The sequence below is a fragment of the Coenobita brevimanus genome, chromosome 98, assembly GCF_032717465.1.
Source record: "Coenobita brevimanus isolate Jiangsu-jjx chromosome 98, ASM3271746v2, whole genome shotgun sequence".
Classification (NCBI taxonomy): Eukaryota; Metazoa; Arthropoda; class Malacostraca; order Decapoda; family Coenobitidae; genus Coenobita; species Coenobita brevimanus.
In genome coordinates, this window is record NC_137051.1 from 177,580 (window position 1) to 203,665 (window position 26,086).

The window sequence follows — 26,086 nt, forward strand, 5'->3', positions numbered from 1 at the left end:
ATATATATATATATATATATATGTTATATTTTTTCATTCATTCATTCATCATCCAATCCTATGTTGCCCCATTGGGAGCATAGGAGCCCGGGGCTAGGCTAGTTGGTCCTGACATTTAAGATGAAAGTGACCAGCCTCAATCATCCCTGAGTGGCATTACAAAAGCAATAAACCCCAACCACCCCTTGGATATAAACCTTCACCAGCTCAATCCGATTGGAGCTCCGTAATTACCCACTAAACCACCAGGCGCCAAAATTTGGTTATATGGTTACCACCCAGCGTAGTAAATGGTTTCCCGGTGTACAGGAAATCATTTGGCTTGTCACTCAGTGTAGAATCACCCACAGACAGAAGGAAGAGGAAAGAATGAAGGAAAGAAAGATAGAAGAGAGTGTAAAGTCACCCATAGGCAGAAGAGGAAAGAATGAAGTAAAGACAGAAGAGGAAGGAAGGAAGACAGGAAAGGGCAGTAACCAAAGGGCTGCACTACATCAGGTGAGTGGATGGTGTGCAATGACAAAACACAAGACAGGCATATGAAGGCACTCTCCACCATTGCAAAGAGACAAGTTTACTTCCCTACTACTGTATAATTACAATGCATACATGGATACTACACCATCGTCATGTTTCCACAGGGCTGTTGGTGTATTATTCACCTACCTATCTACCTACTGGTGGTCTAGTGGTTATAATACCCCCATTGACAACCTTTCATAAGTTTGATCACCAAGAGGTGGCTGGAGGCTTGTTGATCATGTTATACTATCAAGGGACATAAATCAGTGTTGAACCACTGTATGTAGTCTGACCACAGGTCTCTAAAGCTCACTGGAGGAAAAATGAGATTGATCATTACCATTTTTTACTTACAGCAGCAGACTATATCCCGAAGACTTACAACAAGTGGCTAAGAAAAAAGCATTCTTCATGTTCACTTCACAACACTTACCAGTTTTTCTACCTAATGAAATGTGACAGCAGGAACTGAAATGATGTACACAGCCTTTGGGAACATCACTACAGTACAGTAGTTTCTTAGTGTTCATATTTTTTATACCCTAAATAACCTCATTAAATTTAATCTGTCCAAATTTGAACTGGACTTCTTATGGAGAAAATTCATTTGGGTCCAGTAATCTTCCAAGTTTGCCTGATTTTAGTCTTATTTCCCACACTTTTAGACATTTTCTCCTGTATTAAGGAAATTAAATAGCCAATTAACAAAAACCAGGTAAAGTGAGATAGTGTTAAGCTAAAATAAAGGCAGATAAATAAGACTTTACTTATGTGAGACAGAAATGATGTACTTGGGTGAATGGTAGGTTGACACTTGTCATCACTTGCCATGACCTTGAGATGCAGCAAACAGTGGTTTCCATGTGTGTGTGATTTATGTGATTGTCAACATTTATTCTTGTCTTTGTGTTCATAGTGTACTCTCAGGAGCTCTAATTAGTTTTTACATTTTACATATTTACATGCCTTGCTCAATATAAATCAAAGTGAAGCTCCTGAGAGTACAAGAAAACTAAGACAGAAGGATAAATGTTCAATCACACTCACTTGGAAGCCACTCCTGCTGCATCTCAAGGTTATGGCAAATGATGTGCATCAAACCACAATTCCCCTACCTAAGTGCATCATTTCTGTGTCTAACATAGGTGCTGTCTTGTTACTGCAGTTAGCTTACTGTAATCTCACTTCAATCATGCCTTTCCCTGCCAAATTATATTTCACATCCTTCTTCCCAAATCTGTGCTCGTTTTTTTTTCTTTTTCTTTTTCTTTTCTGTCAATAGTTTTAGTTGCTCAGGTGGGTCTCCCCTCATCCCTACCACACAGCCTACCATAACTTGGGTTCACACTGGCCACATTGTGGTCAAGAAAAGTCCATCCATGAATCCGACCACCTTAAAAAACACTGTCTACTGAACCAAGTGCTCTCATTGTGCAGCCCTGTTAGACTAGACGTAGATGCAAATTTCAAAATGATGACCTACAAGCGATGATTGGCTGGCACAGCAAAATTCTGCCACTTGGACCCGCAAAGGTTAAACCAAAATGTGATAACACCAATAATTTGAAATGATTATATGTGTGCAAAATATAATTTGACAATTTTATCATGCAAAATTTAAGAAACTACTGCTATATACATTCACTACTTGTCACTGATGCTGGATAATACTATTAACTGATTCTGCACAATGACATTTCTAATTTTATTCATGCTACCTTCAGACCATCTTATTAAACTCTGTGGAAACCTCACCCCATCCTTGGGTGAGAAAAGAGGTTGAGATGATGATGATGATTGATGGCTGATGATGACGATGATGACCGAAACCTCTCAACAATCAAGGGGTTATAAGTGTCCCCATTACATCCATCAACTAAGGTATGAATGGTCTCCCCTAAGTTGCATAAATCATCTGCAGAGAGACAGAATGAAATGAAAAATAAGTCATCAGAACAAGGCATTTAAAAAATTATTTTCCCACATATCAAACAGGTCCAAGCAGGTTAGAGAGAGCCTGACTTGAACTGTTTTTGCTCTATTTAACTACTGTACAGGCTCTCTTCTATTCTGGCCAAATCTATAAGGAGTGGAATACTGAACATTCTGTTCCACATGGCATACAGATGGAATGTTAAGTAATATCTCTATATTCTTCAGCCCTTGTTCCTTTCATTACACTTGCTTGAGGTGAAATGTTAAAATAAGTTAAACATTTGCCCTACATTAAATACTCTTCTACATTTGCAACAACTAAAAGTTGAAAAAATATTTCATCTAGCTTTCTATTTCTGTCAACATACTAGTCTGTCCATCACATCCAATTACATTCCCTGCAGCCTAAATAAAAGTTATTTCAATTACTAAGAACTGACTTAACATCTTAGCTGCAAGAGAATGATGTTCAAGAGGAGGAAATTCTTCCTTGTAGTACTAACCAGCTACAGGCAAAGAACTCAGGACACATGATACAAAATCACCATTAACTGAATGTTCCCTCAAAATAAGAGAACTATGAACTGTATTCTTAATGGCACAGGAGATTTCAGGGCATCCCTTCCTTGGCAATTAATTTTGCATATTACACCTTTGCAAACTGTTCTGTTATTTATATGACTTTAATATCATAGTTTGCATCAGTAACACATAAATGGATAACAAGGTGCAATGTGTACGATATACTGCTAAGGAAAAGACATTATGAAACCTCTAAAGCCACTAAGCAAGCGACCCTGTACCCAACCATTGTTACACTGAAGTGTGGCTTGAAGCGCTATGGTTACAGTTGTGGATCCATTAAATATCAAGCTGTGTACTCTTGTGCTATAAATACAAGTACAAAAACACTTGTTTCTGATTAGTTGTCTTCACTGCTGGTACTGACTAGGGACCCTATTCTGTAGTGAACAGAGATCAGATGATTTCCACTAATGAGCTACTCCTATCCCATCCCAAACCATTATAAACATGAGATTTACATGGCTGGTTGGTTCTATGCATCAGAACATCCAATAAAACAGCCATTAACATCACAGGGGGTAATTGCTGACCATAGTCCAGTGGATGACAGAAGCACCATAGTGGAAAAAACTCTCATCTCTGTTTACTTTACTACAAGATTTTTAGTACTGATAACCAAGTGGCCTACACTGAAGTCTAGTCTAAGGCTTTTCCTTCTGGCTGAGATGGTGGTGATGGTTCATGTCTCAAAGTGGCAGTATATGGACGTGACATAGTTGTACACTGTCTGCCAGTTGGGCCGCTCTGAGGTGATCATGTCATCTACATCCTGCAACATAAAAGTTGTTCAGGTTAGTCAAGTATACTATAGTCCATTCACGTTAACTTGGGCCAAATTTTCATCCTTTTGTAGCTTATTTCACATAGCTCAGTGGAGGAAAATGACAATACTGTGACTCTACATCCTTTCTGTTGCAATTCTTCATGACTAACATCATATTCTAGCATTAATCTACTGTTACAACTCAGTACTGCAGATGGAGGGATGGGAATTTTAGGCCATGGTAAAGTGAACAGAATAGAGATGCAAGTACAGTATAGTATATAGTATTACTGTATGAGTATTATGCCTGGTGGTCTTTGTGTAGAGAACCTAACTGGAGACAGTTGTAACTTATGCCTGTGGGTGACTCTACACTGAGTGACAAGCCAAATGGTTTCCTGTACACCAGGAAACTATTTACTGTGCTGGGTAGTAACCATATAACCAAATTATGGCAGCTGATGGTTTAGTGGGTAATTAAGGGACTCCAATAGGATTGAGCCTGTGTAGGTTCATATCCAAGGGGTGGTTGGGGTTTATTGCTCACATAATGCCCCTCAGGGATGAATGAGGCTGGTCATTCTCATCTTAAATGTCAGGACCAACTTGCCTCGCCCCAGGCTCCTACGCTCCTCATGGGGAGACATAGGATTGGATGATGGATGGATGGATGGATACTCTCAAACCTTTGTGGCCCATTCCCTCTTCCCACTTCCTAAACTTTTCCTCTGCCTTCCTTTCATTCTCTGCAATCAACACCAAGACATCAGCATACATCTCCCATGGGAGTCTATTTCTGAAGTCACATGAGAGAGTTTCAAGCACCATGACACTATAAGGGGCTCAAAATTGATCCTGGTGCAAGCCAACATTCATGAAAAACTCATCACCCAGAACTTGGCCCCCTATAACTTGGCCTATTCATACCTGACACAGTCTATACAGAGTTATTTCACCCTAACTTGGCCAAAATTTTTGTCCTTTTGCTACGTATCCTATATCACGTAGCTAAGTGGTAGCTCTACAATCTACATACTTTCCACAATAATTTTTGTGACTAGCATATCAACTTTTACAACTCAGCATTCAAACTGGTGAGATGATAGGTTTAAGATAAGTTGAGTAAGCATATTTAAACACACTCACCAGTAAATTGGGAATGCCAACTGACTCCGCAGCAGAAATGGCCACTTGAAAGTTTTCCCTCTTGTTCTGAGGCAACAGAGTTGCATAATTAATTTTCTCTGGCAGGTATGTGTCCAAAATTGCACACAAGGCCAGACCATCATTCCAACTGGAGCTGAAGTTTGTGATGTCAACATTGGTGTAGCCAACTGTCTTGTTCTGGCACCACTTCAGCAGGGCATTGCGTTTGGAACCACCATTTTGAGCCAGTGAAGCTAAGGGGTCCTTTTTGTCCACAACAGCACTGATCTGTTCAAGGAAGTAGTTGGAAAGCATTGAAATTAAGATACCTGCTCTTAATGGGTCCTTCCTGTCCACAGCAACAGTGACTGGTTCAAGGAAATTGTTGGAAAGCATTGGAACACGTGTTGTTGATGGGTTCTTCTTGTCTACAATGGCACTGATCGGTTCAAGGAAATAGTTGTAAAACTCTGAACTAACCAGCAAATTCATAATCATAATGGGGTCTTCTTGTCCCCAGTGGCATTGATCTGTTCCAGAAAATACTTGAAAAGCACTGGTATATATATACTGTATATATATATTTTTTTAAATAACAGAACGGAGGAAGGAAAAACAAATGAAAAAAAAAGAAAAAGTTAAGTAATGATAATGGGCCCTTCTTGTCCACAATGGCACTGATTTGTTCAAAGAAATAGTTGGAGAGTCATGAAATACACTAAATCCTTACTATATGCTGGACGTGTGTTCAAAATATTACAATGGTCTCCATACAACTCGTATACTGGATAAAACTGGCATCTTAGCTTCAAGAGTACCAATCAGACTTCAGTAAGTATTTATTCTATAAATCACTGTGGGCTTGGCAAAAGAACATAAATAACAGTGACACACAAAGAGGACTTTCTGTATAAGTTACGTGCTATTTATGTCCCTACTGCACAACAATGTTATTATAGAAGTTTCTCCGAAAAAATTAAGACAAATTCTACATGCAGTTTTACACCAGTATCCAAACAATCCCCAAGAACAAGGGGGATTTAGGAAGGGAAAAGGGTGTGTAGACCAGATATTTGTTCTAAGATGTTTAGTGGAGAAGTATCTAGAGAAGGGAAGGAAAGTGTATGCTGCCTTCATGGACTTGGAGAAAGCTTATGACAGAATAGATAGGCATGGTATGTGGAAGGTATTAAGAATATATGGAGTGGAGGGGAAATTGTTGAGTGCTGTGAAGAGTATGTATGAGGGAGCTAGGGCTACGGTGCGGGTGGATGGTGAGCTGAGTGAGTTCTTTGATCTCAATGTGGGACTGAAACAGGGGTGTGTAATGTCTCCATGGCTGTTTAATATATATATGGATGGGGTTGTAAAGGAGGTTCAAGGTAGGGCAGTGGATGTAGGGGTGGCCCTAATGAATGAGGGTGAGATTTGGAAGCTTCCGGTGTTGCTGTTTGCTGATGATACAGTATTGTTGAGTGAAGATGAATGGGAGTTGCAAGGTTTGGTGAATGAATTTGGGACAGTGTGTAGGAGGAGGAAGCTGAAAGTTAATGTAAACAAAAGTAAAGTTATGGTGTTTGAGAGGAATGAAGTCACAGAGTGTGCAGTGAGGTTGGATGGTGAGGATATGGAGAATGTGAGTGCATTCAAGTACTTGGGTAGTGTGATGAGTAAGGATGGAACTTTGGGGGATGAAGTAAATGAAAGGGTACAGCAGGGAAGGAAGGTTGTTGGTACACTGAAAGCAGTGATGAGAAATAGGGAGGTGAGTATGGAAGTTAAGAAGTCACTGCATGATGGTATTGTGATCCCTACCCTGACGTATGGAAGCGAGGCGTGGACCTTGCAAGAAGGGAACAAGTCAAGAGTGAGAGCAGTGGAAATGAGTTACTTGAGAGGAGCATGTGGAGTGACGTGGAGGGACAGGTTGACGAATGAAGAAGTGAAGGAACGTTGTGGGGTAGATGTGGATGTGGTTGAAAAGATTAGGAGAAATACACTGAGGTGGTCTGGACATGTGGAGAGGATGGAGAATGAAAGACTGACTAAGAGGGTGTATGTAGGTGAGGTGGAGGGAGGGAGAGGGAGGGGTAGACCGAGGATGAGTTGGAGGGATGGAGTTCAGAGGTATATGAGGGAGGGGGGGGTGAGTTGGGGGGAGGGGAGTCAAATGGTGGGTGACAGAGTGACTTGGAGGCGTTTTGTCTGCGGCCACCCTTTGCGGGATTAGGGCGTCGGGCTATAGATAGATAGATAGATCCAAACATTTTATTCTGTGTACCATCTATTCTCCTTTCATCCACTTCCTATATGAAACGGGACAGAAATTGGCTTATGGTTTTGTCTGAAAGATGGTAAAACTGACATCATTATTATTCTGGGAAACAGAAGGGATGGGGATGATGACAGTGCCCTGAACACTGGCGAGTCACAGCTTCATCCAGTCTGAAGTTTGAAATCTGGGTGTACATTTCAATTTGAAACTAAATTATAAAAAACACATTAATCAAGTTGTCAGAAGCAGTGACCTGCAAACCACAAACCTGTATTCTGTAAAACAGTTTCTAAATACACAATGCCTCTTAACATTGATCCATACTATGCTTTTGTCTTGTGCTGATTATTGCAACTCATTATGGACTGGTCTTCCAAATAATCTACTAATGAAAGTTCAGTTTGTGTTAAACAGGGTATTAAGGGTTATCTTTGACCTTCCCCCATGAACCCTAACTACCTTATCTCTGATATGAGTTACACTGGTTACCAGTAAGGACTTGAAGGGAATTTAAACTGTTTCATTACTTTCAAGGTTCTCGAGACTAGTGAACCAAAGTATCTTGCCGAACTGCTGAAACATTCGTCAGTGTGCCCTGGTATCATGTTACAAAGCAATGATGATCTCTTGCACTTTAATGAGCCTACAGCTGTTTTCCAGTCATCTTTCTCTGATTGATCTTTTTCTTATACAGCAGGCCCTCCACATTCGCGGGGGTTAGGGGACACAGACCCCCGCGAATGTGAAATTTCCTAGAATTTTTGGTGCATCCTCCCATAAATGCCTCTACAGCTGCGTATCACCCCCTGTGGGCAAGTGTGCACATACCGTACCTAATAAACCATATCTGGGAGCTGAAAGCAGCATAACATATCATAAATAGCTGATGACTTTCCCACATGTGAGTGTGAGCAAGTCATCAGCTACGTACATACCCCAACTTCTCGCAATAATACCCATTAAATTCAGTCTTGGCTCCACAGGGGGGCAATCTGCAAATCTTCGAAGCCCAAGAAAGCTGATTCTGCGAATGTGGAGGGCTTACTGTACTGCCCCTACGTTAAATAAAAAACTGCCATTACCTATGAGGCAACTGACTTTCATCTTTTATGAGGCAGCTCAAAGCCTTTCTTTTATTCAAGAAGCTATGATCTGAGGAAAGGTGTTGTGACAGATGGTTACTGGGTTTAAACTGCTGCCACTTTTGCTAACTAAGCATGTGTATGAATGATAACTTTTTTTTTTTCTTTTTCTTTTACTGTAAAAGTGTTGAAAGTAAGTTAAGCATCAATGAATTCTTGATTGGAAGACCTGGCACTTTTGAGAAATGAAAGACCAGATTATTATTATTATTACTATTATTATTTATCATTATTATTATTATTACTACTACTACTATCTCCTTCTCTCTCTTCCTTCCTTCCTCTTCTGTCCTTCTTTCCTTCATTCGTTCCTCTTCCTTCTGCCTATGGGTAACTCTCCACTAAGTGACACGCCAAATGGCTTCCTGTACACCAGAAAACCATTTTCTATGCTCAGTGGTAACCATATAACCAAATTATGACACTTGGTGGAGTAGTGGGTAATTAAGGTGCTCCAATCGGATTGAGCCCGAATAGGTTTATATCCAAGGGATGGTTGGGGTTTACTGCTCAGGTAATGCTACTCAGGCATGAGTGAGGCTGATCACTCTCATCTTAAATGTCAGGACCAACTTACCTAGCCCCTGGCTCCTACACTCCTAATGGGGCAGCAAAGGATTGGATGATGGATGGATGGATGGATGGATTACTATCTCTATCTCAGCCTTTTTATCTACCTAAGGATGGGGTGAGGTAAGCTTCAGAAAACAATGCAAAAGCATTTAAAGATGGAGAACTATCAATAATATACCCAGTGATATGGATCACACATTCATTCACATACCATTCAATCCCTCAGGAACATGACTTAAAAATCTCATAAAATAAGGGAAACAAACAGCAGAAAGAATAGGTCACCTGTCCATAACTGTTGCGCCTCATTGTATGGTCCAGCTTGTTACTGAGAATGGAGGAAATTGGTTTAACCACTGTGCTCTCTCCCCCGACGATCTTGCTCGAACCCTTGTCTGTCAGCTGCGACATTTTGACATTATCAGAGAGATTGGATGAGCCTGGTGGAGGTGCTTTGTTGAAGGATGGCTGAAGAAGGGAATTGGGAGAATTGGGTTGGGGATTTTTGGCATAGGAGGACTGCAGGAGGGAGGTGGAGGAGCCAGGGGGAGCAGTTTTGGAGAGGGATGTGGGACCGAGACCTTCTGAGAAAGAGTTACGTTGCAGAGCCCTCAAAGGAGACACCGACTGTGAACCCAGAGTGTTGCCCGAATCCTTAAGTGGTGAGGAGCTGCCACCTCGAATCACACCCTGCAAACAAAAAATGGTGACAGCCAGTCTCTATGCAGTGAAAGCTCGATTATCCTGGTTCGGATTATCCAGATTTCTGTATATCCGGGCCATGACCAAATGACTCAGTGGCACAGTAATGCATAAAAATTATCCATATGAGTACCATAGCTCCAGTTCAAACATCATGCATCCGGCTGCTAGCGAGCGAGCCATGGGTAAAACACGTAAGCCTACCCCCCACCCTCGCCTCCTGCTCACAATACGATCACAAGTGTGGCAGGCTGGAGTTCGGTGAGGCAATGTTAAGGAAGGGAAGCCACAACCAAAGCGATCCTCTTGTTTGCTCATTCACTATACATATGCTTTACTTTAAGCAGTAGAAGCACCTAACCAAATCAGTTCTTCGTCCTGATTGTCTGTTATATTTTTCTTATTACTTCTGGGGTGGTAAATAAATTTTTCTTGTTAAATCTGTTTCCCTGCTGTTTTTAGCTGCTCCTCTGTGACAACTAGTCTGATTCATCAATGTTTAATGGTGGAAGGGGCTGTCCTAACCTAAGTGTTCAACTAATCCTAACCTAACATAGCTTAACTACCTCATAAATTTAATTTAACCTAACCTAACCTGGGCTCCAGTTGGGAAATTGGGAAACAAAATCCGCCTTTGTATACATCGAGTAAGTTTCCTTTATTATTCCGGAAACAATCGCAGGTACAGCATGATGATTATAATGGGGGAAATCTTTCAGCAAGAAAAGGTAATTTATCACCCATAAAATAGTCAGAAAAATACAGGATACAAACTAGAGGAATATGAACTGAACTGGTAAGGTCTTTAGGTTGCATGGTTAGACAAAATGTTATGGGTTTCACAATTTTAGGGAATAAAATGGAACAAAAATGTTTGCTTTCTCAGAAAAAAATTGCTCTCTCATCCCACCTGTCCTTGTAAGTTAGCATTCAGTTCCACATTCTTTGTTCGATTTCATGCTTCCCAACACATTTCGGACCGACTGAGCATATAGTTATTTCTTCTGCATAAAGTTAAGCGTACATGTGTATTGTAGAAAAATTGCAACTCCAACCCACCTCAGTGTCTGCACGTTTCAGGCTGGGAGTTGTGATCTTGTTGTTGTTGTTGCTGATGTTGGTGCCCTCACTGCTGGTGCTGCCCAAACTTGAGGTTGACGAACTCCTGGATCCAGCCCGTGTTTGTCTCGTTGCACTCTCGATACACTCTGTGGGTTCAGCCATGTTACTCTCTTCCATATGATGGTGTCTCTCATTTTGCTGTTTTTACCACCAGAGTATTTTTACTTAACTCACGAATGACCCCCTGCAGAACAAAGGTCAATGGCTAAAAATGTAGCACATTAGTAGTCTCTGGGAGGTACTACCACAGAAGTGGTGTTGGGCCAAAAGCCTGGTGGCTGCCTCTGCATAACATTCCCAGGAAAAAAACTCAACCACATGTACCTAATCAAAGTCATGACTAAGGCTGCTACTGTACACATCTCTCTTCAACATAACTACAGTCTGTTCCCTGAGGTATGCTGGACTCATTAACCTTGGATAACAGCTGGGCAAGGAGAAGGAAAACTGCAGATTCAAACCTCAGGCCCTTGGTAAAGTTGGCAACAATAAGGACGTATGGCAAAAAACTTGCCCCAGGCTAACTGTTATTGGCCCACTAGCAGCACTGAAGTCACATGCCATCTTGTATCACTGTTAACTGCCATATACAGGTGAGAAAAGGTTTAAACATGCATGAATGGCCTATGGTGGGAAAGGAGGTCCAGATGATTATGGTGTGTGTGTATATATATCTATATATATATATATATATATATATAGTCACCGCTCGCATAATGCGGGAATATTGTACCCTGAAACTCCCACTTTATGGAACCACATGTTTACCTGTTAAATGGTTTCATGGTATTCAAGCCAGCCTCAAGTTCACCTTTTGGGACAATTTTCAGTTTTTTTTTTTTTCCAGGACCTTTACCTACCTAATAAAGACTCCATTACATGCAAACATTAGAGGATTCCCCACCTTGAATGGAAAAGGTTGCTGGGGGGAGATGGAGTGGGGTAAAAAAAAAAAAAAAAAAAAAAAAAATCACACAGAGCAAATGCGCAGCCAGACTGCGGGGTAAGGGTAGGCTCAACTGGGGCAGGAATGCTCAGTGGACCATGGCAACACCCCACACAGACACGTGACAGCCATACATCACTGGCTGATGCAACCCAAGCTATGACTATCACTGGCCACATTATGTCTGTTCCCACCTCATTATGACCCTATTTTTCCACATTATGACTGGATGAACCATAATTTGGGGCCTGCATTATATTTTCGCGTTGTGACCATTTCTTGGCTTCAAATTCTGCCTTCTGTGTTATGTGAGTTTCACACACTTTGATCACGCATTGTTCGAGTGGTGACTATGTGTGTGTGTGTGTGTGTGTGTGTGTGTGTGTGTGTGTGTGTGTAATTCACCGAGTCGGTCAGGATCACTTTGATGGTCGTGATTGTCGGCTTTTACCCTCCCGGAAGGGAGCTGAGGGCTCATATAGTCCGATCTAAGGGCAAGGTAGTGACCTTCACACACGCACACACCCGTCCACTTGCTCAAGGGGGACAGTAACCACCCACTTCGTCAGTATATATATATATATATACATACAATGCACAGTCACATGCATACATATTAACAATACACACATACGCAACATACATACTTACCTATTAAACTTTTAACCCTGGAGTCGCCCCGAGCCAGAGGTCTGGGGTTATTGCGTCGGTCAGTGACGGTGAAGATGGCTGGGTCACCATTAGGCATGGAGGACACAGACACAGACCTGCCTGCTCTTCTCTCCCCTCCACCACTGCTGCCCACACTACTACTACCGCTGCAACTACTACTAGTACTGCTGGCTTTAACTGCTGGAAAAAACATTTAGAACTATAAGATACAGTTCAAGTATCTACACAAAGTTGTTGCTTTTGCTGCTGTTGTTTTTATAACCCATATAACAAGAGGATACAAACCTAGCAAACTTCACAAATATAGCCACATTAGAAATGGAAGAATAAACTTATCATATGCATTTCTGACACATATTTCTATCCTTCATGATGTTACCAGAACCCTCCACCCCATTTCCACCCTTACCCTGATTTCATTCTTATGAACTGGTACAGCACTGTCTGAAATGTTGTAGCGGTGACAGACTGGGTGCCAATAGTACATCTTTTCATATACAGTGTCATACTGTGTCATACTCTTGTTACTCTATCTGGCCCAGATTCTGATCCTTTTGGAACTTTATCTCTTTAAACTCAGTGTCAAAAAGACATAATACTGCATTACAGCTCTACATCCTTTCCATAACACTATGTTAAATCCAGCATACTCTAGTGTTAATTTTTATTAAATAAAACTCACTAGTCAAGGGAAAGAAAAGGCAATTTTAGGCCAAGTTAAATAAGAAGTACATCACAGGTTTCCACCATGCCATGTGGTAGATGGGGGCACTCACCATCCACTCACTTCATGTAGTGCTGCTCTTGGGAGTCTGCCCTTTCCTCTCCTCCATCCTTCTTTCCTTCCATCCTCTTCTCTCTGTCTTTCCATCATTCATTCCTCTTCCTTCTGTCTGTGGGTGACTCTACTCTTAGAGACAAGCCAAATGGTTTCCTGTACACCATGAAACCATTTACTATGCTGGGTGGCAACCATATAACCAAATTTTGGTGCCTGGTGGTTTAGTGGGTAATTACAGTACTCCAATCGGATTGAGCTGGTGAAGGTTTATATCCATGGGATGGTTGGGGTTTATTGCTCATGTAATGCCACTCAGGGATGAGTGAAACTGGTCACTCTCATCTTAAATGTCAGGACCAACTTGCCTTGCCCCGGGCTCCCATGTTCCACACAGGGCAATGTAGAATTGGGTGATGATTGAATGAATGAATCATTTAAAATGATAAACAGACTATGACACACAACATGGCCCTTACAACACTAACTTTCACAAGCACTACTCTCACTACAAACACCTTTTCCTGATCTGTGGTTGACCTACAGGAGCAAGGGAAAATTTTGGCTATCACTATCTTTCTTAGGAGAAGGTCTATTTCTGCACTGGGCCCCATATGGACGAATACATATACAGATACAAGTGTCATCATCATCAACATTGCCACCACTGCCATCATCATCATCGTAAAATGTACTCCTCTAGTTCTCAATAATAACTATTCATATACCACTCTCTCTCTCTCACTTGGGTCATACCTTTAGCCTTCTCAAGATCGTGACCGAGCTGCTTCAGCTTGTCGCGCAGAGTAGTATTTTCTTGGTTTAGTCTCTCCAGGTCATGTTGGGCCTCCGTCTTAAAATCATTGGCTACTCGGACGGTCACCAGTAAGTCATTTTGGAACTGCTCCCACTCTTCTACCTGTTCAAAGTTGATTAATAAAGTGTAAGAAGTAAGATAATGGCAATCATATATAATATGAAGAGATAATATCTGTAAATTAAATAAATAAATAAATAAATGAATAAACAAAACAGGTTTTTGTTATTTTTTGGTTGCTATCATTACAAATTAAACATCTCTGTCATAGAAAAGTCTTATCTTGAAACTACATTACCTTATTTAAAGTTGTTGCCCTAAAACTATCCTCATAAAATTAAAATTAATTTTGAGTTCTACTTGAAAACCCCTGCTAATTTACCCAACAATCTATCTATCTATCTATTGCCAGATGCCTCAATCCCATATGGGGTGGCAACAAACAAATCACCTCCACGCTGCCCTGTCCCCCACCATATCCTTGTCCTGGTCCCAGCTCACACCCCCCTCTCTCATATACCTCTCCACTCCATCCCTCCATCTCATCCTTGGCCTCCTCCTCCTCCCTCTCTCCCCCTCTACCTCACTCACATACACTCTCCTTATCAGTGTCTCATTCTCCATCCTCTCCACATGGCCAAACCACCTCAATGTGTTTCTCCTAACACTTCCTATCACATCCACATGGGAAGTTGATGGGATGGTTATTTATTTTTTTTTTTAATGAATAAAATTGGGTACAATTGCATATTAAAGCAACTTATGCAAAATTTTCATAGATATTGTAGGAAAAAAAAAAGCTACATATCTCTAAACAGTTTAAAAAAAAAAAGTCTCATTCATTTCACAAACTTTAGACAGCTTTTCTTATGCATGAACATGGAAGAAATGATGAATACAAGTGATTTTTTAGTGATGGAAAACTGACTATACTGGTAAGTCTCGTAGTATCATAAATCCATCCATCCATCCATTGCCAGATGCCATAATCCCTTAGGGGTGGGGCCATTTGACTTTGAGTTACTTGTTTTATGGGGAGGGGAACTAACCCTCCACCAACCCACTAGCTGAAACGTAGGGAGCATGTATGGTTTGGTTATGTGGTTACCACCCAGCGTTGTAAATGGTTTCTTGGCTTACAGAAAACATACGATAAATCTGCAAAATTAGGTGCTACCTAAAAGTTCCCGAAATTTGAAAGCAGGGCAGAAACTGTTGTACTGTTTGTGGATGCTAGGTGGCAGTACACATCCTTTTGTTTGTTAGTGTGTCAAGAGGTGTTGTGCAGGTTGGATGCATTCATCGCATGTTTTTTCATCATTGTGTTTAGATTAGTTTCCAAATTTTGTGATCTCAAAAATGGAGGATGTGAAAGGGCGACATGTGTGTGTCAAGTTTCATGTGAAACTCGAGAAGAACGCATCAGAAACTCATAAAATGCTAAAATATGCATTTGGTGGCAATGTTTTTGGGGTTGCATAAACCTATGACTGGTTTAAGAATTTCAAAAACAAATGAACATCAACAGATAACGATGCATGTTCTGGTTGCCTTTCCACCAGTCCAGCTCCTAACAATGTGGCCAAACTTCATGCAACCATCCTCGAAGATCACAGGAGGACAATCCACAATGTTTATGATATTGTTAGCCTATCATAAAGAACTTTCCAACACATTCTGTCTGGTAACCTTGACATGAGACGAATTGCTGCCAAGTTTGTCCCAAGGCTCCTGACTAATGAGCAAAAGCAGCATCGTGTGGAAGTTTGCATAGAGCTCAAGGAAATGGCCAGATGTGACCCTAACTTCCTCTCAAGTGTCATTACTGGTGATGAAAGCTGGGTTTATGGGTACGACCTGGAAACCAAACAACAATCATCGCAATGGAGGTGTCCAGCTTCGCCCTGACCAAAGAAGGAAAGTCAGGTTAAGAGCAATGTGAAGTCAATGCTCATCACTTTCTTCAACATGGAAGGCATTGTTCGTAAGTAATTTGTTCCTCGACGACAGACTGTCAATGCAAAGTTCTACTGTGACGTTTTGAGATGGATCAGGGAGGACACGTGGCAAAAATGTCCAGACAAGTGCCACACAAACAAATGGGTGTTTCACCATGACAATCCATCTGCCCATGGCTAAAGTCGGTCGCTGGCACCAGCAGTTTCGTCTGCTGGTAAATCTTGGCACCATGATGAAGCTGGCAAGTGTGGGCCAATCTGTGTACTTCACTCCCAGCCAATCAGGGTGAGACACCACCTCATCAGAGGTTACTTGGGTTGGACTCGGCCTCAGTGGTGCAGTGAGGAACTAGAATCACTCGGCTACACATCCAGTCCTCAATCTGTATATTTCCTTACTTTTTCTCTTGTTTGTTTCTGTGATTATTTTTATTTGAGTCGACCACAGAGGTTGACTTACTAGGTTCAGCCTCAGGTCATTTTGCTTGATTTTTTAATTGTACAATAAGTTCAGTTGTTTTGGTGTTGGGTATTTATTTATAAAAATATTTAGTTAATTTTGTATTTATTTGCTTCCATATCATCTTTGGTTTTTCTTGTACATACTTGGGATTTGATATTTTTTCTTGTAATAACTTGTGCTAAATGAACCTGGTCTCAAGTTCACGATATTTGACATCAGAAATCACACTTGAACTCAGGGTTGTTACAACCTGCACACACAGCCCTTGCTGTTCGGCAGTTTTCGGCATAAAAAAACATGCTGGTTGTCTCCCACCTCCCGAATGCACCACATTTTACCCTCTGTGATTTTTTCCTCTTTCTGAAAACGAAAATCCAGCTGAATGGACTAAGATCTGACACCACTGAGGAGATCCAGGAGGAATAGCAGAAGATCCTGAACAATGTTCAAGGACTTCCAGAATGCATTCTGATCATGGCTGAAGTGCTGGGATTGATGTCTTCATGCCCAAGGAGACTACAGTACTTTGAAGGGGATGATGGTGATTGGAATTTAAGTTTTTTTCCTTTTTTAGTCAAATTTTCGGAACTTTTGGGCACCACCTCGTACATGTACAGTAAGAAATACAATGGTCAGAAACGTCACAGCTTCGGTATTTTATGCCATCCTCTTCCTTAAAAACTAAATACTTTCCTTACCCATAATCAGCATATGAACTGGCAGTAAATCACCTTCCAATTTAAATATTAATTTTACTCCATTCGTTCACTGAATTATTAGTGACCCAAAGTCATTCTTAACCCCTTAACCGCGGGTGTCGTTCCAGAATGACATTGCAAAAACTGGACCAAACCGCGGGTGTCATTCTGGAATGTTTGTGAATATTTTGAATACCGCGCGTTTTTCCGTGCGCCAATTGTTTCAAGGGAGAGTAGCTATTAAGTTCTTTCACTCCAGCCGTAGAGTCACCCACAGGCAGAAGGAAGAGGAAAAAATGAAGGAAAGAAAGACATGAGGGAATGTAAAGTCACCCATAGGCAGAAAGATGAGGAAAGAATGAAGGAAAGAAAGACAAAAGAGGATGAAAGGAAGGAAGGATGGACGAGAGGAAAGGGCAGACACCCGAGAGCAGCACTACATCGAGTGAGTAGATGGTAAGTGCCCCCACCTAATTTCACATTTTCCTCCTATGTGCGTGGATCCTCTTTCTCATCACCCGCTCCTTAAGCACCATGTTACATATCAATAACATGTGTTGCAGCACACACTCCTCACTCTCTACAACTTTAACATCCCTCACTAACCTCCTATCAGCTCTCCTGACCATGAAATAGTCATCTGGTTCCCCCAGACTCATATGTAATCAACCTACTCTCTCTTATCCTAAAATGTGTGATGCACACATCATGTTCACTGCCTCCCCAAACTCAAGTACCCTCTCCCCTTCCTCATTTTTTATACATTCAATAAAATAACCAATCTGCTTATAAACTGAGCAAACCCAGTTCAAACCTTTAATATATCATTCACAAACCTGTTTACTAAAGTGAGCCTTCTCCTCAGTGAAGCCGCGCTCCTTCTCACTCATCATATCATGTGCCTCAGCCAACTTTTTCTGAGCATCTGAAAGACTGGCTTTCAGGTCCCTCTTGTCCTCTAGATGATGCTGGCAGGTCAACTTGAGATCTTCCACTGTAGCTCTCAGTGCCTCACATTCCTGCTCCAATCTCCCTCTTTCCTCCTCCAGCTGAGTCTTTCGCCAGTCCGCGTCCTCCAACTGACTCTTTGCATTGTTCCGTGCCACCTGCACAAATGCATCATCGTTACCACTTCCACCATCATATCATCATCATCATCATTGCCTTTTTTCCCACCTATGGATGCAGTAAGGTTAGGTTCAGAGAACAAGGAAAGAGAAAACATGAATGAGGCTGACCTATCACTGCATCATCATTACCTTTCTTTTTCCTACCTGAGGATGGGCTGAGGAAGGGTTCTTATCATATTGTTTATAAATGCTCCAGCATGTACGCATGCATCAACCTTGATCACTTAATGGTGGCTCTCCACACTGCGTGATCTTTGGCACCCTCCCTTTTCAATCCCTTATCCCTGAGGTCACACTCTATAACCTCATCCCAGGTCTTTTTGCAGTCTGCTTCTTGCATCCCTACCCCTGATGTTTACACTTCTCACTTTCTGAACCCAACTGTCATCCTCCATCCTCTACACATGTCCAAACCATCTCAATCTAGCCCCCCCTCCCCCCAGGCCTCACATTCAAGGATGCAATACACATCCATCTAATCAGTCATTTCTGTATGCCTAAGCCTACGAATATCTTCTTCCTTTACTGCCCATTTTTCACAACCATACAGCAGTTCAATCCAAACACATGCCATACACAAAGATCCCTTGGCAAGGAAAGAGGGTTCTCTCAATGTCAAGAGAGGTAACAGCTCCCTAAATTTCCTCCAACCACTCCTTAGCCACAGAGTTAGCTCCAACCCCACCTCCAGCACATAACATGTCCCCCTGATAACAAAACTCTTTCATACACTCAAGAGACTCACCAGCAGGAGCAAGGTTTTCACACCAATCAATCTCTACATCCTCTCCCTGACACACCACACAAAAGAAATCGGCATTATTTTGTAGTCAACCTCTAATGCCACTCAGGCTCCTATGCACTCACTTATCTCAGTTACTGCACAAGATGGAGTTACCTCCAATAACTGCAGCTTCGTTCACCCTCGCTCACCATCAGTTTCTCTCTCAATTTCTCCCTGTTCATCATCAATTTTCCTCTCAATTTCACCCTGTGGTCACCATCAATCTTCATTCCAATTTCATGCTCTGTTCATTAGGTTCCCTATCAAGTTCACTCTTTGCTCACCATTAGTTCATCCTGTAAGACTGAGATTTGATCCTTGAGTCTATCGTTCTCACAGGCAGTTGCATTGGCTTGTTGTTGTAGGGCCTCAATTTCCTTCTCTAGCATGTCCTTCTCTTGTCTTACTCTCGCTAGTACATCAGGAAGCTGACTCTTCTCTCCTGATATCACTGCTGCCTCAAGCTCTGTGATCTGAAGAAGACATAATAAAAAAATAATATAATAATTTTGCAAAAAGTCAGTGACTGACTAAGATAATGTAAGTGAAATGGAGGGAGAGAGGGGAGAGAAGGAGACTGAGGATGAGGTTCAGGGATTGAGTGGAGAAGCAATATGAGGAAGGGCAGACAGTTGGCAGAAGACTGGGAGATGTGGAGGCGATTATCTCAAATGCCTGAATGATAGGTGAATGGATGATGTGAAACAGGGTCCTATGTAGAAATAAAGAGAGAGAGAGCTACTGACATCATGTTCATTAAAATAGACTAGATGCTCATTCACCATCCAGTGAAGCCATCTGAATCCCAACTCTACCTCAAAGATCTAAGTGAGAATATACAGGAAGATAGAGATATGAGTCAACAAAGTATTTTAACAGTCCAAGTCAAGGTCAGCATTCGAACAATTCCTTTAAATCTCTGACACTCCGTAATGTAACAGAAAATTAAGGAAACCTGCTTAATCTATGCATTGGTATAACACACATTTAAATTTTAAGATCAGTCCGCACCCTTAAATCGTGCCACAACTCTGAGTAATTAAAAATTCTAATGAAAAAACGAGTTCTGCAGGGAGGGAGGTTTCAAAAAATCGCAAAAAATCAAAGTAGGCTAAAGGAAAACTATTTCATTGTATACCCTCTATTATCACAGTACGGACTGATCTTACAATTTAAATGTGTTATACCAACACATAGATTAAGCAGGTTTCCTTAATTTTCTGTTATTTTACGGAGTGTCAGAGATTTAAAGAAATTGTTCGAATGCTGACCTTGACTTGGACTGTTAAAATACTTTGTTGACTCATAAATCTATCTTCCTACGAAAATTTCATTGTTGATAAGTATATAACGGATTTCTTATTGCTTTTGACGATTGTATTGTCGACAAACTCAGTGTCACATCTGATAATAAAGAGAGTATCAGTTTTAGCAACAACGAAATCGAACAAACACCTCCAGCCAATCTGAATCTCGGCAGGAACAGTGTTGCCATACATGCCTGGCCAGATTAATTGGTATGAGATATAGTGACTATTTCCTTTGCCTGCCTTAATCCATTCACCTGATTGTCTGGAAACACACAAATAATACCACCCTATAGATTTTTAATCATGATTTATGACTCTGACATTGAAAATCTCCATAATTAAGGTCTTAGTAAGCTAGGTCCAGCACTGCTGGATGAAAACAAATGAGCTATCTTATTCAATTTTGATTTTTTTCTTCCTCTGTTCATTCCTTCCTCTTCTGTTTTTCCTTCATTCTTTCCTCTTCCTTTTGTCTATGGGTGACTCTACACTGGGAGACAAGCCAAATACTTTCCAATACACCAGGAAACCATTTGCCATGCTAGATGGTAATCATGTAACCAAATCATGGCACTTGGTGGTTTAGTGGGTAGTATCTAAGGGGTGGTTGGATCTGTTACTCACATAATGCCACCCGGTATGAACGAGGCTGGTCACTCTCAACTTAAATGTCAGGACCAACTTGTCTAGCCCCAGGTTCCTACTCTCTTCATGGGGAAACACTGGATTAGATGATGAATGAGAATGCTACCTCCTGACAAAGCTATTCACCTTAGGACAGGGATCTCAAAATACAGGGGTCAGTTATACCCCTCATAAAATCTCACTATGAGTGATATTAAGACTTATATAATCAAACTGGAAAGGTTAAAGTGTTACAGTGGCCTAGTTCTGTCCGGGTGAAAACAAACCAACTATGTATGGGATGAACTTACCTTCTCTTTGGCTGAGTCCAGAGCAGTCTTGAGGCGAGTCATCTCAATTTCAGTTGCTCTCAGTGCCTCCTGAGCTTCTGCCAGCTGACTTTCTGCAACTTTCTTGTCATTATTGGCTGACTCAACCATTGATTCCAGCAGTTTCATCCTGAGTACAGGGGAAGAAAAAAAAATAATGACCCCATGCTTCTTCTTCAGGAATTTCCTTATTAGGCTAGGTCAGTGCGAAAATCAGCTAATTACTGTTATTCCTAATAATTGTGGAAAGCTGTTGGTGTCAAAAGAAAGCTATGATGTGCACTAGCATCTTCAGCAATGTGAGACTCAGTTTGGGCTTTATCTACTGTATTTGTGGCCAAATGTCTCCAGCCGGAGAGTGATGATTACGTTGCCAGTTACTAAACTCATAGCCACATTCCACTAACATGACAATATCTCCCAGTCTTGATGGTAGCCATCAGCCATCCATCCACTACTGTATGGCAATAATAATTAGTATATCACTGAGTGACTACTTAGGGGGGGAGGGCCTACATTTATGATTGAAGAGCTGAAAGGAAGGATAGGACTGAGTGTAATGGTGTTGCAATGAGGAGGATTAGGTTGAGATGGTTTGGGCATGTGGAGAGAATGAAGGATGATAACTGGGTGTGGAAAGTGAGAAGTGTGAAAGTTAGGGGTAGGTTTGCAGGAGGCAGACTGAAAACAGACCTGGGATGAAGCCATAGTGTGTGACCTTAGGGATAAGGGACTGAACAGGAGGCTGCCAGAGATCAAGCAATGTGGAGGGTCACCATTAGGTGACCAAGGTCAATGCATGCAAGCATGTTGGAGCCTTTACAAATGATACAATATACAGTACAGTATCTATTATAATTTGAAGGCCTGTATGTAGGGGAGCAACTAGAAATTCATTTGATAGTAAGAATGAAAAGAAATATGAGGTCCCTGAGCAGAACAGGTAAAACCATAACGTGACAAATGCATGTACTGTACTATCCATGCCTAGGGGCTGGAAATGCACATCTTCACATGGTGCTACCACTACAACCAGGTGACTTCACTCTCTGGTTATACAAATGCTCAACTTCCTCCCTATCTCCAGAAAGGAGAATAATGGCCTGGAAAAGCGTAACTGCAGCCAGTCTACTGGGTTCATGTCCAAATGAGCCTAAGGCCACAATAACAACAACATTAACAACACTCATGTCTGACCTGTCTCTGATGAGCTGTGAGTCCCTGTGATAGCGTTCCTCAGCCTCCTTCGTGGTGGTGATCTGCTGCTCCAACTCATCCTGCTTCATCTGCAATAGTTCGCCATCCTCCTGGGCACTCTGGGGGAAACATAATACCTTTAGTTTTTACCTGCATTCATTCACTCCTTATCCCTCCAACTATTATTCATTCACTTTAACTTGGCCCAAATTTTGTCCTTTTACATATTATTTCATGCAGCCAAGTGGCGCAGTAAGACAACAGTAAGGCCCTACATCCTTTCCCTAGCACTTCTTTAACACTATCATCATATTCTAGTGTTACTTTCTAGTGACAGGTCAGCATTCAAGATGGAGAGGGGGCACAGTTTTCCCCTGGATTCACTACTTAACCCTTCATTTCATCGTGTTGTTTTTGTATACCATCAATTTTGCCGTCACTTATCTATAAAGAAAATTGAACAAGGTTGCTTTTCTATAAGTATATAATACTCATCCAGGTCATTTAAGAAAAAGAGACCCTGGGTCAGATCCCTGAAACAGGTCATTTAAGAAAAAGAGACCCTGGGTCAGATCCCTGAAAACAATGACACAGCAGAGGGAACTGAGCATGGAATTTTGAAAAGTGAGTGCATGACAGTATTATAACTCCTAACTTACGGAAGTTAAGCTTTGGCCCTGTTGGAAGGACACATTTCAAGAGTGAGACCTGTGTACATGCTGTATGTTTGAGAAGTATGTAGAGTTAGATGAAGAGACAACTCTCAAACTGACGAATGAAATAGAACTTTGGTGAAAATGTGGATGTGCTAGAAAATATTAGGAGAAATAGTACTCTGAGACAGATTGGCCATGAAGAGACTGGAGAGTATGGAGAACACCAGACTGACTAAGAATGTCTGAGCAAGGTGGAGGAAGGAAAAGGGAGTGGGAGACAAAGGATGATTTGGAGAGATAGGGAGCAGTGGCATAGACACAGGCATGGCAAAGGCCACCTTGGCCACCTGAAATATGCCTGTAGCCACCCCAAATTTCCAGAGACACATCACCAGACCCCCTCAAAAGTTCTCCTTGGACCACCCCACAAGTGGGTTTTGCCACCCAATTTTAAAAATCCTAGTTATATCACTCCTCCTACAATGCAAAACCTACTTCCTCTGGTAACACGACATGACTATAAATCCTTCAGTCATCTCTTGGGTATTATCATCATCACATCATCATCATCATCATCATCATCATTTGGACCTCCTTTCCCACCCTAGGGCAGGGTGAGGAGTACCAATGTCCAGAAAGCCCAAATTTGCCCAATCCAATAGGCCATGCTTCCATTCACTCTCCATTCAAGCCCCCGGAATCCTGGCTCTATTGGATACACCAAAACATTCACCACGTTCTGTAGCTTCACATAAACGTATCTGATTGACTCTTGGGCATCAAACCTATATATGACAAAGGATATAAAAATGGAAACCCAAAACTCTGAGAGTCAGAGTCCAATACTGTATCGTTTAGCAGTACGTAGGGAACTCACCATCCATTCACTTGATGAAGTGCTGCTTTCGAATGACTGCCCTTTCCTCTCTTTCTTTCTTCCTTCCTTCCTTCCCCTTCGGTCGTTCTTTTCTTCATTCTTTCATCTTCCTTCTGTCTATGGGCAATTCTGCACTGAGTGACAAGCCAAATGGTTTCCTGTACACCAGGAAACCATTTACTAAGCTGGGTGGTAACCATATAATTAAACTATGGCTCCTGCTGGTTTAGAGGGTAATCAGGGCACTCTAGTCAGACTGAGCCAATGCAGGTTTACATCCAGAGGGTGGTTGGGGTTTACTGCTCACATAATGCCACTCATGGACGAGTGAGACTGGTCACTCTCATCTTCAATGTCAGGACCAATTTGCCTGGCCCTGAGCTCCTACGCTCCTCATGGGGCAACACAGGATTAGATGATGACGATGATGATGATGGTGATGGTGACGACAACGACAACGATGATGATGATGACAGTATCATCATTTATGAATGCTCCTACATGCTTGCATCCTTTATAAATGATATGATACTTGACTCTGACCCTAAATATTCCAGGTTTCCATTTTTATACCCTTGGCCATACATAAAAATGAAAACCTGGAATACTGAAGGTCAAAGTCAAGTACTACTAATATTAATGACTGGGGCACTGACCTTGAGTAGTTCCATAAGCCGCTGGGTCTTCTCGCACTGTGAAAGGTCCTGACTATTCTCAGACTGCTGGATCAACATCAGCTTCAGAGAGTCATTTTGGGATCTTGCTTCTGCCAGCTTCTCTGTTTGCTGCGTCAAGGATTCTAGAATAACCTGTGAGGGAATGTTATCGTGTTAGCTACTAGTAGCCTATACCCTGTGAGGAAGTGATATACTGCAGTTTCCGTTACAATCTATGAGGGAATGCTATATTGTAATAGCTTCCAGTACAGCCTGTGAGGGAGTATTAATAATATTAAGTTTTAGTATACAGTAATGTAAAAATGTTTTATTATTAGATGCTAGTATAATCTGTGAATGAATTTTATAATTAAATTCTAGTACACCTGGACAGCCTGTGGAATGCTTATAGGGATTGCTTGGTTAGGAATGCTAAAGCAGTGTGTGGTGTGGCAAGAGTAAAAACATGGAAGAAAGGTATGGCATGGTGGGATGAAGAAGTTATGAGAGCAGCGGAGGAAAAGAGGAAGATGTGGCTAGAATGGATACAGAACAGGGGTTCAACTGAAATAAGAACTGAATATGTTGACAGCAAAAAGCACATAAAGAGACTAGTGAAGAGGAAAAAGAAAGAGGTAAACGATGAACTTGGAAGAAAAATGAATGCAAATTACTCTGAAAATAGGAAGTTATTCTGGAAAGAGGTGCAGAAATGTAAAAGTGACAGCAGAAAGAAATGTGAAAGTGTTAAAGATGTGAGTGTTAGATTATTAACCCACAGGGATGAAATATGAACCAGATATAAAGAATATTTTGAAAGCCTGATGAATGGAAATAGAGAAGGCTTAGCAGCTGTAAACACAAATGGTTTTGGAGGTGTGCAGAGAAGGAAGGCGGTGCAAGGAAACGGGACACTCACGCAGGTGAAGAACGTTGTGATGCAGCTGAAAAATGGGAAAGCAGCTGGGGAAGATGAGGTGTATGCAGAGACGATTAAGTGTAGTGAAGAGAATGGAATAAAGTGCTTGTTGGAGATATGTAAGAAGGCATGAATGAGTGAAACTGTGCAAGCAGAGTGGAAAAAGGCAGTGATTGTACCCCTGTCCAAAAATAAAGGTGAGTGAAGTGAGTACAAGAATTATTGCAGCATAAGTTTACTGAGTGTTGTAGGGATGGCATATGGAAGAATTATTATAAAAAAAGTAAGATATCAGAAGTCCTTGTGAGTGATGAACAGGGTGGCTTTAGGAGTGGCAGATGATGTGTGGATTAAATATTTGAAGTGAGACAGATGAAGACTTGTGAGATGGACTATAAGGTGTTTATGGCATTTATGGATCTGGAAAAAGGATACAACAAAGTGGACAGAGAAGGATTGTGGAAGGTTTTGCATATGTACGGTGTAGATGATAAGCTGCTAGGCGCC

The 26,086-nt window shown here is 41.4% G+C and overlaps 1 protein-coding gene across 1 annotated transcript in view; it reads right to left on the reverse strand.

The window, feature by feature from the left end:
- Nucleotides 1-2,945: 2,945 nt before the first annotated feature.
- spdi (sperm antigen with calponin homology and coiled-coil domains split discs) overlaps nucleotides 2,946-26,086 on the reverse strand; it is an 89,989-nt gene continuing 66,848 nt past the window's right edge. The window contains exons 6-16 of the mRNA XM_080283696.1: nucleotides 24,661-24,813; nucleotides 22,472-22,590; nucleotides 21,257-21,404; nucleotides 19,296-19,484; nucleotides 17,934-18,203; nucleotides 13,918-14,080; nucleotides 12,363-12,563; nucleotides 10,703-10,851; nucleotides 9,227-9,631; nucleotides 4,952-5,239; nucleotides 2,946-3,811 (exon numbers count right to left, since the gene is read on the reverse strand). Of these exons, the coding sequence (XP_080139822.1) occupies nucleotides 3,722-3,811; nucleotides 4,952-5,239; nucleotides 9,227-9,631; nucleotides 10,703-10,851; nucleotides 12,363-12,563; nucleotides 13,918-14,080; nucleotides 17,934-18,203; nucleotides 19,296-19,484; nucleotides 21,257-21,404; nucleotides 22,472-22,590; nucleotides 24,661-24,813 (2,175 nt within the window). The 3' untranslated portion in view covers nucleotides 2,946-3,721. The remainder of the gene's footprint in view (nucleotides 3,812-4,951; nucleotides 5,240-9,226; nucleotides 9,632-10,702; nucleotides 10,852-12,362; nucleotides 12,564-13,917; nucleotides 14,081-17,933; nucleotides 18,204-19,295; nucleotides 19,485-21,256; nucleotides 21,405-22,471; nucleotides 22,591-24,660; nucleotides 24,814-26,086) is intronic.